Source organism: Pan troglodytes, chromosome 17, assembly GCF_028858775.2.
Source record: "Pan troglodytes isolate AG18354 chromosome 17, NHGRI_mPanTro3-v2.0_pri, whole genome shotgun sequence".
Taxonomy (NCBI): Eukaryota; Metazoa; Chordata; class Mammalia; order Primates; family Hominidae; genus Pan; species Pan troglodytes.
Window position 1 is genome coordinate 56467964 of NC_072415.2, and position 17454 is coordinate 56485417.

A 17454-nucleotide genomic window follows, 5' to 3' on the forward strand; every position below is an offset into this window, starting at 1 on the left:
TCAAACCTCAAGCCCACATGCAGTGCAGGCCTAAGGTATCAATTTCTCAGCATTTTTTTAAAATTTAGAGCTCTTGCCAAGAAACATTTACTGTACTGATGAGCAAATTTTTTCCTGGTCTATTTTTTCACGGAAGATGCTCCTCTGAACCATCAGGGCTTCTGGCTTTATATTCAGTTTTAATTTCAAATCTCTTGACTCATGCAGGGCCAAGGTCTCATTTCCTGACCCCACATGGGTATGAAAGCTCATCCTCTAGATTGTTGAGCATGAAAGCTCTCTCCTTCCAGGAGCCACCACATCTATTCATAGTTAACACTTTGGTTTTGAATTCCCTCTTCATTTCTAGCACTGGCACCTGGAGATTTCTCTTTTTTTTTTCCTTATAAGCTTAGCAATGCATTTTGAATTCTTTAGTATATTGTTACAAAATTCACATGTCTTTGTAGCTTTTCCAACTCCTATGTAATTCTGCTAAATTGGCAGAATCAGAAGAGAACCACCTGTCTCATTCTTCTGACCTGAACTTCCTCTCAACACCTACAGCTGTGTCTGAGCTCTCAGTTCTTGCTTTCCCTGTGAGGCCAAGTCAAATTGTATTCCCAGCCTCATTCTGTTCTGCCCCAAACTACTGCATTGAATCAGGCCACACCCAGCAACATCCCAAAGTATAATTCAAGATGGGCATGAAGCTTAGGAAGATAGAGTAAGTGAGAATGAGTTTCCTAGAGATGTGAAGCTTGGGAGTGTCCATGGTCTGAGATGCAGGACAATTGCAATCAACCCACACACCAGCCATACTATAATCGGAAAACACATCACACACATAAACTTTACAACACAAAATGAACACCTGCTGCCCAGGACAGGTCACTCCAAACCACATCACAAAAAGTGAGATGCTCAATAGAGGAGCCCAAAGTGGGGCTCAAGCTGCCTTCCTCTGCCAGGATTGTGGGAACCCCATCTACAAAATAGTCCTGGGCTTGGCTTGTGAAAAAAATAATTCAAACCCATTACCTGTGTCTCCATACTCTCCAAAAATATTGATGAAGACATCAGCATCTGTCCCTGCACCAATTACATCACCAGTGTATACCTTGACTTCATACTTATTACCTAGGAACAAGGAGAGAGAAAAACCTTAGCTCATCAGGATCCTGAAAAGAGAATAGAGGCCCCAAAGTAGCTACCACACCATCTACACTTACCCCCAGCAACGCATAAATTGTCACCATTACTGTCAATAACAGAGCAAAAAACAAGTCAGTCCACATTGGTTCCAAATGGTCATTGCATGAATTGTCATCATTACTGTCAACAACAGAGCAAAAAACAACTCACTCAACATTAGTTCCAAATGGCCATTGGATGTATGACCATCACTGTATGTGATGAATAAATCAGAGGTAGAGAAGACCTTCTGTTTTTATCTGCTAACATGTTGCCTTGAAACACAGGGATCAGCCCAGACCCAAGGTGCCACCCTGAACCAACCCCCACCATATCTCCCCTGAACTATTGAAATGTCTCTAACTAGGCCCTCTGTATCTCCTCTGCCTTTCCCAGTCTGTTTTCCACATTGCACCATAGCATAAAAATTCACTGGGAAAACTGGATTCTGCAGATGAAAATCAAATTTATATGTAAATTGTCAAAGCCATAACCAATGCAAAGACAAGAGGCACCAATAGTGGCTGGCATGCTTGGGGCTCTTTCAAAGACCTGTATCTGCTTCCTGTATCTTTGCTCCATTCATTGAACAAAACTTAATCCCCTGTAACCTCCAAATGCCTTAGCTTCAGGCTCAGCCATGGCCTTGATGGGAGACGAAGCTTGGTAAACTTGACATGATGAGACCTGCCCAGGTCTCCCCAGCTGGAGCCTGCCTTAGAGTGAGGAGCAAAGGTCAGGGGTTGGTATTTGTGGTCAAGGGAAGGGGACTCCTCCAGCTTTTCACTGGGTGCCAACAATTCCAAGGGGTGAGACCACTCTCCCTCCCCTTTTCCCTTCTTACAGTGGCTTCATATTTTTTATGTAGCAGAATCCTTTTTTATAGGTGTCTTTTGCCCAATATGTGAAGCTGGTAAAAACTAGAGCTGTTCTAATCAAGGTTCAGAGTCCCAGCCCCTCTGCCCACCTGTTCCCTAGTGCCTTCTCTGAGCCCTGTCCCTGGCCCTTAGAGGTTTTTCTCTTCTGAATTCCTCAGCTCCGCTATGTTGCCTGTGACAATGATTTTTGAGTTTTGTCATTTACTGTCTTGTGTTGTTTGCCATTTCCTGCAGGTAAGGCTTCTAATTTCAAGTATTTATAGGAGGGCTGGGAGCAGGACTTCCTTCTCCTAGATAATCTCTCCCACATACCCTAGCACAGTGCTGGGCATGTACATTACAGTCTCATTAAGTACGTTGGAAAATAAATGGAATCAAATTTCCTAAAATTCAAAGTCTCCAGGAAGTTGCTCAGGACAAAGGACTGAGGTTGGAGAGATGAGGAGAAAACTTAATTTCATCCCTTCTAGAGGTGACACGGTGCAGGATCCTGCAGGAGCCCCACAGAGGACAGCCCACACACAGCCCCTGAAAGTTGGCCTTGAACTGGTGAGAACACTGAGGCAGCAGCGGTCAGTGCCTTCCCTTTCTCTCCTCAATCCTCACTTGAGGAAACCCATCAATGGGGTAGGGAAGAATCCTGCAATTCTTGTCCCTAACTGAGAGCTCCAGGAGGAGCAGCCACTGTCAGACTCCCACACCTCTTGCTTTACAGTGAAGATCCTCTGAGACCGCAGCCAGAACCGGAGGTTTTGGAAGAGGCCAGGTCAGGGAACTCTGAGGTGAGCAGCTTGAAACTGGAGCCACACTCAGGTTACCTGGCAGTAACACCTGGCAGGTGTTAAACGGGCAGATTCCAGGTTTCCCTCCCAGAGCTTCTGAGCCATGTTGTTTGTAAGGACCAGGGAGGCCTCAGCCGTGGCTAGCTAATTCTGCTTTTACCATCTTCCATATTCCAGAGGCCGCCCCCCAGCCTTGATTCTCTCCTCCCTGGCTGGCAGTGCCTCTGAGAACATTCATTTTGGCTCACAACCCTTCCCAACTCCAGTCCAGGGCTCACTTCACAGAGGCAAGACCCCTCTTCAGGGTGGCAAGATGCCTAGGGCCCCTTGTCTGGTGAAGCCAGGGAGGGTGGTGGCCAGGGAATGTTCTGAAGGTTGCATCAGTCCATTGGAAGGGGCAGCAGGGCTCCAGGGGAAACTGCACACAGTGAAGCAGGAGAAAGGATGAGAGGGGCTGGGAAGCATTTGTTGAAGGAGTCGCCAATATTCTGAATCATTCCAGAAGGCAGAATTCTAATTAGCGAGTTGAGTTATAAAGCAGATTTTCACTCACCAAAGGAAAGATTTGGTAGTATCTAAGGCTATTCAACAAAGGAATGGATGCCCTTGGGTTGGGGAGGGAGTTTCCCATCCCTAGAGACACCTGACAGTTAGCATGTGCCAAGCACATTGGTGGAGAGCCACCTGCCAGGGATGCTGCACAGAAAGTGCCATAGGTGAGAGGATGTGGAAACGCTAAAGGTCCTTTTTAATCTGCAATTCCTTGACACTTGACCAAGAAGGACAGACTCTGGAGGGAAGCCAGGAGATCAAGGAGACATCTCAGAAGGAAGACGAAGCACCCTGAATGAGGAAAAGTGAGGCCTGGGCAGCACGAACCCACACAGGACTTTGGGAACACACAGCATCCATGCTCTGGGAAAGTCTGGAGAAGCAGACCACGAGCCCAAAGCGAGGCAATTTGGGGAGACAGGCCAACAGTCAGAGATCAGGAGACCAGGGCTGGTGGAAAGGAGCTTCTAGGCCTTTCCAGCTGAGGTGGACAAGGGACCCAAGCCAAGAGATCAGGAAGTCAGGTGGACAGAGGTCAGGAGGAAGCTGATTCTAGAACAAGCAGACGGTCCTCTAGCCTCTGCAGAACTTTCTATGGCAGATGGGGCCCTGAGTCCCTATGCAGTTGGCTGGGTGGAGAATAGGATCCCTGTGTGACAGGTGACTGCCAATCACATTGAGAAGGAGACAAGAGCTGCAGCAGGGATGGACAGATACACCTCACGAAACCATTTTTTAGAAGGCCCCATACATGGATGCTGACATTTATTACATTACTCTTTTACCTCCTTTATTTCATATTCCCTCTTCAAGCAGAACCCCAGACTATCTACTTTGCCATTTTCCAAAACAAGGCCCATGGCCCAATGCCGGCCCTGATCTGTGCTTAGGTGCATCTGCCGATGAGAGAACAAGGCTGAGGAAAAGCAGGGCTCCATTCTGTCACTGTTGGCAAATGTCAGCTCAGGGCATCAAGGCTTCCTGTCACACAAGTGCCCCCCAATTTGCTGTGACTAGAGTTTCAGTGAGCACAGACTTGCTGTTCTGGTCTCAAGCGGGTTTTTGCTTGTTGAACTCATCCCTTGGATCTTGTAATCTGTGAGAACAAAACGCCCACATATGAGATAGGGCTGCTGCCCTGGCAACTGGGCACTGACCAGAGAGAAAGGTGAAAGACCAATTTAAAAAAAAATCCCTGCCCAAAGGCCAGCAGGAAGCAGGGAAATAGGGAGAAAGATGATGATAAGAAATAATTCCCATGTGAGCCAAAAGGTCACCTTTCATCTCTGAAAATGACATGGTGGATTCACCTTCCAGGGCAAATAATACTAAATATTCACAAAGGCATTTGCAGCTAACAAGCCACTTGCATATTCTAGATGTCATTTGATCCACACAATGGCCACATGTGATAGGCAGGGCAGGTGCTGTTGACGTTCTCATTTACAGATAAGAAAACTGAAGCTCAGAGGGCAAGGTGGCTCGCCCCAGGACAGGTAGTTGCTAAATGATGCAAGAAGGGCTCAAAGCAAGGTCTCTGGTCTTTGAATCCAGGGCTTTTCCCAGGATACCCCAGGCCTCCCAGACCCTATGCCAGGGTGGGCAAACTTTTTCTGTAAAGCACCAGATAGGAAATATTTTAGGATTTGCAGGCCATTTGGTCTCTGTCACATCAACTGTTCAGCTCTGCTGTTGTGGCACGAAAGCAACAATAGACAATATTACATAAACAAATGGGTATGTGGCTATGCTACAGTAAGACTTTATTTATGGACATTGCCATGTGAATTTCATATAATTTTTATGTGTCCCAAAATATTACTTTTTAAAAAAATTCTTTTCAACTGTTTAAAAAACATAGAAACCATTCTTAGCTCAGGGTCCACACAAAAACAGGTGACAGGCTGGGATTGGGCCACCGGTGAGAGTAAGGATATGTCTTGAACTCTCAGGCACTGTTCTGCCTGTCTCTAGGCAGGGGGTGGTGGGCAGATCTGCTCTCTGTGGCCTGGAATGGGAGCAAAGCTGCCTGGACCAGGGTGGTCAGCTGCTGGCTGCAGGATAATGGCAGCATATCTGGACCATTAGCTAAGCATCTCAAGGCTCTGAAGATTGGGGAAGGAGTCCCCTTTCTCTGTTGCAGTAGAGCATGTCCTATGCCCATTGTGAATGAGCAGGGCCAACTTTCCCTGCCCCTACAATGCCGCGTGGCTGGGCTGAGCTTGGCAGTCCACTGATAGAAGAGGCGGCGTGGTCTGGGGTTTCCTAAAGGCAGGGACGGAGGGCAGCACCGCTTCTGCAATCTTAGTCTTAAGCTTTTTGTTCATAGCCTGATTGAGAGTAAGGAGCAGAAATGGAAACAGGTGAAAGTCAAGTTGGAAGAGAGGCTAGCACTGAGTGCACCCCTCTTCCTGATCAAGCTTGGGAGAAACAGGGCTTAGCGATGGATTATGGAAATCGTCACCCAAGCCAGCTCTAGAGCTGGCCTGTGATTTATCCATTTAGTGTATTATCTGTTGTTCAGTTGTCCCTAGAGTTGATTTCTCTCTGGCCTTTTAGCAGGGCTACCATTAGCCTATATGGAACTTTTGTGCAAATTAGGCAAAAAGAATCCCTTTCTCAAGACATTTTACTGCCATCTGTTGGATAACTGTCATAATAAACACACAAATCTACAAGCTCTCTGATGTGAATTGTGTCTCCTTACATAGTCGCATTTGTGCAGTGTGTGACCTGCATATCTGAGACCAGCAACCCTACCTTTCACATAGTCACCTCCTTCCACTAAAGGTCAGCATGTGCTCAGGGAGGTCAAATTAATTTAAGCATTGATCTGAAGAATATACAATGAGGGTTGTAGACCAGGGATTAAGCTAAACACATGGTACCTTTCAAAGCCAACCAGAATTGAGCTGGGATCCTGTGCAGGTGGGCTTAGCTGCAGCCTAAAGATAGAGTGCCCACTCAAGGCCACAACAGAGGGTTGTCTGTGCCCCCCTTGCCCTGCTCAGTGGATGCACATGCCCTGACATGCCCTGTTTTTCCTCTGCAGGCCCTGTGGCAGGGGCACAAGGCTGCTCCCTCTAAACAGGAAATCCGTCCCTTGCCGGCTGGCTGGAAGCTGCCTGTGTGGGCTTCCAGAAAAGGCAGACACTACTGGCAGGCCCGAACTGCCTGCCTGCGCCTGGTGCACCAGCCACCCCCACAGCCTCCCCTGCGCTCTGTCTGGAACAGTCAGCACACAGCAGTGACAGAACACATCTCCAGAGAGCCACCCCAGGCCATGCGGAGAGGCAGAGCCATGAGGGGGCCGGGCCCCCTAATTCGGTGCTGCATGCACAGCGGAGCTGGTGAGGCTGCTTGCCACATTCCCGACTACAGAAGTCAAGCATATGCCCCGTAACTAAGCCCCCATCTCATCAAGACCCAGTGCGATCTGAGCCTCAGGGAAGCTCACGTGGTCCAGGCTTTCTTAGGAAGCAGAGAATCATGAATGAACTGGTGGAGTTTCTTTTCCTTGCCTTTCGCCCATCCCCAGATCCTGTTTAAATAGAACGTGGCTTTAGCTATTTTAGCAGGTGAGGGTGAGGAGGGGGTTGGAAGGAGAATGATTGGGCCTGATTTTACCCCACCCGCAAGTGAATCTGCAATGGCTCACACCCTGACACCCCTCACTTCCGCTCACTGAGAGCCAAGACGCTAGAAGTGAGATATCACAGGCGCTGCGTAGGAGGAGATGAAAACGGCAAGGGAGAGAGATTCAGCGGGGGCTGCCCTGGGGGTGGGAGATGAGGGGGAATGTTCTCTCCCAGCCAGGGAAGGCCCCCTCACTACTCAAGCCCACACAGATGTGGGGAGGGGGTGGTCCGCAGAACCCAAGGATGGGCAGGGGGGACAATGCCATGTGCCGGAAGCTGGCTCATGGCCACCGACCAATGGATTCCCTCCCAGTCATGTAGACTCCAGTTCTTTCCCCCATGCTACCCCCAAAAGGTTTCCTCTTCCTTCGTCAGGCCTGGACACCCATTGCCTCTCAGCCAGGCTCTCGTATACTGTCTCTTCCTCATTCTCCAGACTCTTCCACCTCCAGTACATCCAACCCACCCTCCCATCATCACTTTGTACCAGCTCTTCCATGGCCTCTGCGAGATGCTCTTTGCTCCTGGGACCACACACAAGGCACTGGGACGATGGATGACAGGCTTTCTTCCTTTGCTTTCCTCCTGTAACTTCCTTCTTTTCTCCCTTCTCCCTTTCTTCTTCTGTCTTTTCTCCCTCTCAATGTCTTACAAATAGAACTGGAAATTTTCTCCCTTCTCCCTTTCTTCTTCTGTCTTTTCTCCCTCTCACTGTCTTACAAATAGAACTGGAACTTTTCTCCCTAGAATACCCTCCACCTTGCTCTCCTTGCAGACACACTTCTTATCAAAATCATAAGTGCCTCTGATGCTCCGAGAAATTGCAATGGGCCATTCACTTCTATCACATCGTTTAATCCTCACAATGATGGACCCTATGGCTACTAGTGTCACCATTTTTAGTAATGAGGCAATGGAAGCAGGAGCTTAAGAAGCTTGATGGTGTTCACACAATTAGAAAGGGTGCAGCCTAGATTTGAACTCAGGGCATCTGAACAAGAAGGTTCTCTCTTGGCTGTCATTGCCCCCACCCTGCCAGCTTTAGTTCAAACCTCAGGTTCTCTCAAAAGTTCCCACCTGCCAAACCCACACGGCCGCATTCCACAGCTCCCGGTGTGTGCGTTGTTCCTTTAGCAGCTAACGTGCTCAAACACAGTCCGTGCATTTGACCTCAGCTAAGCCTTGTTATGCACCAACATGAAAACATCACTTGGTCCTTAAAAGTTGCTCATGGGCAGAAATCAAGAAATAACATTCTACAGCAGTGGCATCCAGTCTTTTGGCTTCCCTGGGCCACACTGGAAGGAGAAGAATTCCCTTGGGCCACACATAAAATACATTAACACTAGCGATAGCTGATGAGCTAAAAAAAAAAAAATTGCAAAAAAATCTTATGCTTTAAGAAAGTTTATGAATTTTTGTTGGGCTACATTCAAAGCTGTCCTGGGCCACATGCAGCCTGTGGGTGGTGGGTTGAACAAGCTTGCCCTATACCATTCATCACCCTCAAGTAAATATACAGCTGGTACGTTTAACTAGGGAACTGTCCAATGTAAGTCTGATACTATCAGGTGTTGAAACATAGGAGGGAGTAGATCAGCTTCCACTCCTTCAGCTTATCCTGCTGGTTCCTTTTCCAGCCACTGCCCAGCCCTGAAGAGCTATTTCTACCTACCCTGCAGTCACTGGTCCTCCTTTGCTTCCTTTCCTGCTTCTCTACGGAAGACTTCTCCCATCCACCTGCACATTTCGATAACCTTGGCTCCATTACTTCCCTTTCCAACCCAGACTCTAGTAGACTGCTAGTATTTATCTTCCCAGAGGGCCAGAACACCAGCACTTCTTGTATACTACTGGAATGTCACCCAGCCTTCCTGGAGGGCAGGTGAGTGATATATGTTAAAAGCCTTAACATTGTGCAAATCCCTTGAACCAACTATTCAAGCCCTATGCATTAGTTTATACTAAGGGAGTAGTTATATTAATTGATCACCTATAAGGATGTCTATCACAGCATTGTTAATACTGACAAAAAATAGGGAACAACCTAAAGATATCCAAAATAGGAGATTTGGGGGGTGACATATATTCTCCCATTCATGGACTACAATGCAGCCACTTAAAATAACAGAAGATGGGCCAGGCACAGTGGCTCGTGCCTGTAATCCCAACACTTTGGGATTACACTTGAAGTCAGGAGTTTGAAATCAGCCCAGCCAATGTGGTAAAACCCTGTCTCTAGTAAAAAACACAAAATTAGCCAGGTGTGGTGGCACATGCCTGTAATCCCAGCTACTTGGGAGGCTGAGGCAGGAGAATCACCTGAACCTGGGAGGCAGAGCTTGCAGTGAGCCAACATCATGCTACTGCACTCCAGCCTGGGCAACAGAGTGAGATGCCATCTCAAAAAATAAATAAATATAAAATAAAATAACAGAAGATGATTTGAGGCTATAATGTAGTATTAAGTGAAACAACATGGTTATAAAATTGAGTTTAATGCAATACCATTTTAATATGTAGGGTTTAATATGTTCATAAACAAAAATTTAAAGAATGGGAAGGACATTCACCAAAATGTTAACAGGGGTGTCTCCAACACAATTGTACTCAGTACTTAAGTTCAAGCCTCTGGGTTTGCTCCTAGCTTCATCCTTATAGACAAATGATTTCACCTCCCCCTTCCTCAGTCTCCTTCATCTATTAGATGGGGGTAACAATAAACCTCCCTCGCAGCGTTGTGAAAATTAAATGGATGTTTAGATAGATAGGTGGATGGATAGATTAGATTAAGATTAATAGTTTGTTGAGAATGATGACAGCCATTGAGTAAGTGCTGCATAAAAATCAGCTATTATCATCTTTGAGTGATTGGATTATGGAAGATTTTCTTATTCTTCTGTTGCTTATTTGTACTTTTGAATTTTTACAATGGCCATATTTTTTCTGTGATTGAAAACTGAAGTCACCTAATGTCAATACTTGAGTAGGTCATGTCTTCTGTATTTCAGAAGAAACTGTTGAAAGTTCCTGCCAATTTATTATTACCCTCAAGCTGGCTTTGTCACACAAATGCCTTGAGCCAGTCTGAGTGGCTGTGAGGCTGGAGGGAAGATTGAGAACCAGATGGCCAGTGAGAGAGAATAGACACAAGGGCCACCAGCAGAGACCCAGCCCCAGGCAGGTGGGAATACTTTCTCTGACTCTCGCTGGGCTCACACTGGCCAACACCTGTGGCTCAAGGGAGGGTTCCAGCAGGAAGCCATTGGTGCTGCAATGGAATGGACACTGACAGCTGGATCAGGGCCAAGACAGTGTCTGTGTCATCAGTTCAGATTTTCGTGTGTACAAAATGCAACATGGAGAAAGTGCTATTTCCACAAACAGAAAAAAAAAGGCTATTTTAAACACCTATTTAAAGATAAAAATAACCAAGTTTGAAGCAAATACACAATTCCATGCATTCTCCAAACATTCTGGCTGCTGGGTTGAAAGAGAATGTGACTGGTGGTGGTTCTGGGAGGGTGGAGGCCACAGTGAAAATATGAGGTGGAGGATCCATTCCCAGATGTGTGAGTGACACTGAGCCATCAGAGCTCATTTCCCCAAGTGCCCTCATTTCATTTCAAATCCTAGAAAACTCCTCACCCATGAAGACTCAGTTTGAGCATCACCTCCTCTATAAAGGCCTCCTGATTCCTTCTTCCTCTATGCTCCCACTGGCCTGGGCGCCATACCCAACTTAGAATATTCTATCCCTTTGCACTGTGATTATCTACTGGCTTGACTCTCTCCCGTCTAGACTCTAAGCTCCTAGAGAGAAGGGCCTGTATGTAATCACCCTGAGCGCAGGCTCTGGTGCATAGAAGACTCCCCGCAAAATGCCCATTGAATCACTGAATGAATGTGCTTAACAGGAGGAATGATGGAGGAGCATGAGCTGGCACCAAAAGCCCAAGACTGCAGCTGTGCCCTACAGTTATGCTGTGTGACCAAGAGCAAGGGGCTTAATTTCCCTGGGCTTCCATTTTCTCCTCTCTGAAATGGAGGAAGGGTAGATAAAGTCCCTTTTGGTCCTTAAATTCTCTGATGTGCCACACCAGGGCCTCACTTAGAGTGGTTCTCTTCTTCCCCCTCTTTCCGGAGATGATTTTCTGCAGTGCTAGGTGGGAGCAGATGGGGTGGGCGGGGAGCTGCTGTGAGCTTCAGTGGAGGAAAGTGCTGCAGGGCTGGCCCAGCCCTCCCTACCCTGGAGTCCTTGCCCCCACCTGGGAATTATTCCATGGAGTTCAAAGGAACAATGACTCCCAAGCAGCACCCACAGCAAATAGGCTCAGAGAGCCCTGGAGAGTGCTCCGTGAAGGAAAATGACAAAGCGTCGGGAAAAGAGGCTTTCCCTGCTGGCTTTAACAGCAGTCAAGGTCATGAGCCTATTCCCAGTTGTCTGCTTGAACCTGCCTGGATTCCAGAGGGGAACCTGGCACTGAGTAGCTCTGGAGGTTAGAATCTTAAGCCTGTGCATCTCAGAATCAGAAAAAGCCTGGATGTGGGGGAAGAAGAAAGGGAAACATCAGGAGCTTAACCACAAGGACAAGCACCACGCTACTGTGTCATTTACTGAGCATTGACTCTGTGCCTCGGCACTAAGTCCTGTATGCTCATTTCCCCAGCTAATCTTATCAGGTAGATTAATGTTCTCCCCACTTTACAAATGAGAAAATAGAGGCACAGAGCTTAAGGCATCTGCTCATGCTAGCATAAGTGGCAGAATGGCAGAGCTAGCTTTTGACCATGGAGAAGGGGAGTCCAGAGACCGAGTCCATGGTGGGGGACTATCTTGAAGATGGGAAGTATGGGGGGATGAAATAGGGGAGAAAGATCCGCAGTAGAAAGGAAGCCACCAAAGGCCAATCTCCTTTTGCCCCCATGGAGGAGGGCTGGCCCTGACCTCTCCGTCTCCCTTTGGTTATGAAGGTGGACACTCTAGTAATCCTGAAAAGACTCCAAGAGACCCCCTAGTCCAGGCGCTCTACAGAGGGAGAAACTGGGGATAGGAGGGGAACTGAGATCTGCCCCAGGTCTCATTGCTATTGGGTGGCAAAGCCAGAACCAGAACTCAGGATGTATAGTCCCATGTGCTTTCTGACCCAGAGAGTTATTTTAAGATTAATGATTTAATTACTCTACAATAATATCCTATAGAATCTGGGAATAAGTCAGTGCTTCTGGCTTCTTGACAGAGCCTTTGTGATGGGTGTTTTATGCTCCAATCATGCAGGGTACTTTCATTTTGCATTTGCTTTTGCACTATGCAGTCCTCTGGCAGGTCCATAATCCTTTGCAGGGCGGTACAATTTGCACATGCCCCTAATACGTTAATCGCAATCCCTTTCTTATCCCATTCTCCCCTCAAATGCACACTGGGCACTGCGCCCAACATGGTCATGTCAAGATCGGGTACACATCTGGAGCTGTGTGATAATCATTGTGTGGCACTGCATGGCCTGGAATAAAACTATAACCCAGTTACCTGATGAAACAGCCGGGAATGGAAACAGTGATTATGCTGAAAACAAACACAATTCCATTTCTACCCATTCCCAAGTGCTGTGCAGCTTTCAGCCCCCAGCTCCAGCTTTCTCACTGGGCATTAAAAAAAAAAAAAAAAAGGAAAAAAGAAAGAAAGAAAAAAAGGCAATTCATTTGCTCCAGAATGGGAGTCCAGATGTAAACGTCATCCACCCCTCCCACCACCTGCATGCGCCCAGCCCACCTGCCCAAGTTGTTGTTTCTTCTTATGGCTTCCCTTTCCTGTAATCATCAGCCTCTCTTCTCTTTGAAGTATACAACAAAACTGGCTGCAACCATATTTGTTATTAATCTACCCAAGAAGATTACATGCCCCCTAGATGGTGGCTTGTCCTTCCCAAAACCTAAAGAACAAGAGCAGGTGTGGAATCAGGACCCACCTCAAGACTGGGCCCTCTGAATGCAAGGGGCCTCTCTGCTTCTGCCAATGCCTGAGTCTGAAACATTTCTGAGCTGTTGTGCTGGGTTCTGACAGCCCTGGTGTGTGAGCAGCCCCCAGGTCAGCTGCAACACAGCTCTTGGCTTCAGAGGCCTGTCTCATGGCCAAGCTGGTGGAGCCTTCCCCAGGCAGTATGGTGTGGGCTCAATATTAATCTAAGCCACATGATCATCTCAGTGCTTTTCGAAGTAGGAGGGTTTGTGGGTAGGCACTGGGCTGTGGGCAATTACTTGGCCAGAAGGCAGGAAATGACATCATATTGGTCGTGAGAAGGCCAGGCAGGATCTGCCTTAAACAGGTCTTGCTCATGCTTCCCTACCAGCCCAAGCTCCTTCAAGACCCAATATGAGGTCATCCCAAATCTACCTGGAGAGCACACGCCATCTTATCAGGCCTTGCCTAACTCAGATGTCTTGCCCAACCTCATTCTTCAATACTGCCCCATAGGGAAGGCAGGGATGTGCCCAGGGCTTCCCTGAAGTCAAAGAGGACTGAGTAGCCCTGCATTCTCAGCCTGGGCAACTCTGCAGTGGGCTTATGAATTGCACCTGGGCACTGTGTCCTGTGAATGTCTCACCAAAAGGGACAACATCAAAGTGGGTATGGGGGGGGTGTGAAATCAGTGGGTGGGAGACACCTGGAGGCAAGCAAGAAAGAAGGTGCTTAGCTAGCACAGTGTCAGAGTAAGCCAGTGCTACAGGGACCTCAGAGAACATCTCGAGCAACCTGGTAAGAAGATGAGAAAACAGAGACCCAGAGAGGATGAGCAACTTGCCCAGAGTCACATAATTACCAAAGTGTGAGGCTAGGACTCAGGTCTCTGCCCCTTTGGAAAGCTCTTTCCACCCATCTCTGTGGCTTGTCTTTATAATCAGATGTGTCTATCCATGACCTCCCATTACTACCATATGCACACAACCTGTTCCTTACCAACGTTCATACAAGCCCCTAAGTCCCAGTGGCCAAGGTAGCAGCTGTGAGTAAAAGCCATCACCAGGTAGGTAGGAGGAGACCGCAGTGTTACCCTCAGAGCAACCTGAGCTTCACTGGAGAAACTGGAGAGATACACATTAGGAAGTTAGAGCCCTGAAATATGGTATTTCTTGGCAATGTATCCATCTCAAAACACCTGACAGCTACAACCCCCCCACCACCATCAGTCTTGGTGGCTCATCTTGGTGGTGATTCTGCCAGAGCATGTGTGAACCACAGGGAGTAGGTTGAGAAGGTCCTCCTCCCTGCCCGTGAGATTCCTTACATATCCCTGATTGCAGAATCACTGCACAGCAGTGTGTGGCACAGACTTTCCTCACAGAGTTTAGAGAGGGAGGGGACACCTGAGGCAGAGGAAGTGGGTAATGCCGTCCAGAGAGGCTGAGGCTTTCCATCCAGTGGGGTCGGGGTGGCATGCAAAAAAGAGGAGGATGAAAGAGAGGAAGTGAGGGGCGAGGGGCCTTGACATTTCCTCTGGCCCTGGCACGTTTTAACAGAAGATCCACAGTTTCCTATATCACCAACTTGAGACAGAACTCTGGGAACAAGGAGCCAACTCAGTTAGCAAATAGGGCAGGCCCCGGGGCTCCAGAAAGACCTGCCCCACTGGGTCCTTGCAGGGCTTGATGCGATAGGGCCTGAATCACAGAAACAGCTGTCGGCTGTCTGTGGTCTGGTTTCCACTCCACAATCTCTGAACAGATTAGCACAGGGTGTCTAATACTGCCCTCAGGCCTCAGTTCCACTTCCAACGGGTCCCTTGAAACCTCCTCAGGGTTGATGAATGCTGGAGAGAACAGCTTTCAGAGCCACTGTCTGCCAGGCACAGGAGCCAACACAATCTGAGCAAACAGGTTGAGAAATGGGAGCTGCTAGCCCTAGACCAAGAAACAGAAGAGGCAGTGGGGAGGCACTCTGTGCTGCTTGCCTTGACCTTTGTCCCCTGTGCAACGTGGGGATAATAATAGCCACTACTTCTCGGAGTTTTAAGAAGATACTACTTGTAAAATGTATGCACACAAAGACACAAGGCTACGGAAGTATTTTGTCTCAAAGTCATATAGCTAGGAGGTGGTAGGGTGGGATTTGAACCCAGGACTCCATGATTTGAGGCCTGGCACTCTGAGCCATGATGCACTACAGTCTCCTTGTGGGCACTTTGTATGATGGGAATCTGTGTCCTCCACTGGACTGTGAGCACCTTGAGGGCAGGGACTATGTCCTTATCCACAGGCTCAGCATCTTAGGGCAGCTCAAGAGGGCATTGCCAACAGCAGCTGCTAAGGATGATGCTGCACCTGCAGGCAGGGGAGACAGTGCTTAACTTCCAGCCAGGGGCTGCTATCAGTGTGGAGATGTCCGTGCAGTTACTCTGCCCCTTGTGTTCTGAGTTATCAAGAGGGTGAGCCATTCCCGGCAGGATGGAAGAAATCCACCAGGAAGAGAGTCACACACATCCATGACAATAGAAGGGATGCCAACAAGCAGATGGCAGGAGGGAAAATTCACTACACTTCTGGAGCAATTTGATAGCCAAGACTCTGTTCCCAGGGATAATAAATGCGGATATGCTGGAAAAGCGGTTGCCAGCCTTCCACAGGCCCCAGAAGGTGCCAGGACCCCTGACGCCCACTCTTAGAGTGAGACAAGCCTAGAGATGGCTGCTAACTCCCTGTGCCGGCTCTGTGTATGTCTGAAATGCTTATTCACGTGTGATGTCTGACTGAACCATTCCATTGACAGGTTGAGGGCAGCCAGCCAAGACTGGGGCGCCCACTCCTACTGATTCACATGGGGATGAGTCAAGAGAATCCAGGAGGTTTCTCCAGGAGCCTTGAAGTCTTGGGCAAGAACTGAGGAGTTGAGGTGAAGGCATTTTCCTCTTTTCTTCCAGGTGAACAAAAGCTTTTTGACTGAAATATGGCCTATGGTCACTGTTAAAATCACTTAATGAACATTTGGAATGCATTAAAAGAAGTGACCTATCAAGGGATCCTGAATAGCCAAAATAACCTTGAAAAAGAACAAAAGTTTGAGGTCTCACACTTCCTGATTTTAAAACTTACTGCAAAGCTACAGTAATCAAACAGTGTGGTAGTGGCATAAAGACAGTCATATAGACCAGTGGAATAGAACAGAGAGCCCAGAAATAAACTATCATATATATAGTCAAATAATTTTCAACAGGGGTGCCAAAACTGTTCAATAAGGAAGGGACAGTCTTTTCAACTAATAGTGCTGGGAAAACTGAATATCCACTGCAAAAGAGTGAAGTTGGACCTTGATTTATATCATCTGCAAAATTTCATTCAAAATGGACCAAAGACCTAAATGTAACAACAAAAACTATAACATTCTTAGAAGAAAACATGGGAGAAAAATCTTCATGACATTGACCTTGGCAATTTTTTAGATATGACACCAAAAGCATAGACAACAAAAGAAAAAATAGATTAATTGGTTTCATAAAAATTAAAACTTTTGGGCATCAGTGGACACTATCAACAGAGTAAAAAGACAACTCATCGAATGGGAGAAAAATATTTGTAAATCATATATCTGAAAAGGGGTTAATACCCAGAATATGTAACAGAGGTCTACAATTCAACAATAAAAAGATAAACAACTTAATTTAAAAATGGATGAAGGATTTGAATGGTTATTCTCCAAAGAAGATATGCAAATTACCAATAAGCACATGAAGAGATTCTCAACATCACTAATCATTAGGGATCATTTCCCACCCATTAGGATGGCTATTGTTTTTTAAAAAACAGAAAATAGCGAGTGTTGGTCAGGATCTGGAGAAATTAGAATTCGTGTGCATTGCTGGTAGGAATGTAAAATGGTACAACCACTGTAGAAAACAGTATGGTGGTTACTCAAAATTACATATAATACCCAGCAAATCTGTGTGTATATGCCCAAAAGAATTGAAAACAGGGACTTGAACAAATATTTGTACACTCATGTTCATAGCAGCATTAATCACAATAGCTAAAAGGTGGAAATAGTCCAATGTCTATCAACAGAATGGACCAATAAGTTGTGGTATACCCATACAATGGGATGCTATTCAGCCTTAAAAAGGAAGGAAATTCTGACACGTGCCATAGCATGGATTAAATCTGAAGATATTATGCTAAGTGAAATGAGCTAGATGCAAAAGGACAAATATTGTATGATTCCACTTGTACAGTTGGGTATCCCTAACACAGAAATCCAAAATCTGAAATCCTCCAAAATCCAAAACTTTTTGAATACTGACACAATGCCATGAATGGAAAATTATACCACCTGACCTCATGTGACAGGTCACAGATGAAATGCCGTAAAACTTTGCTTCCAGCACAGTATTTTCAGAAATGTTGTATAAAATTATCTTTGAGCTACATGTATAAGGTACATAT

General features: G+C 46.8%; 1 protein-coding gene across 11 annotated transcripts in view; it reads right to left on the reverse strand.

Moving 5' to 3' along the window:
- Positions 1 to 17454, reverse strand: part of LOXHD1 (lipoxygenase homology PLAT domains 1) — a 179742-nt gene that overhangs the window by 139635 nt on the left and 22653 nt on the right. For all 11 annotated transcript variants that reach the window (XR_010151913.1, XR_010151914.1, XM_016933622.4 and 8 more), the window contains exon 5: positions 1021 to 1119. Coding sequence is in view for 9 of the 11 variants with exons in the window: in XM_016933622.4 (XP_016789111.4) it covers positions 1021 to 1119 (99 nt within the window). In the remaining 2 variants the exon portion in view is untranslated. The remainder of the gene's footprint in view (positions 1 to 1020; positions 1120 to 17454) is intronic.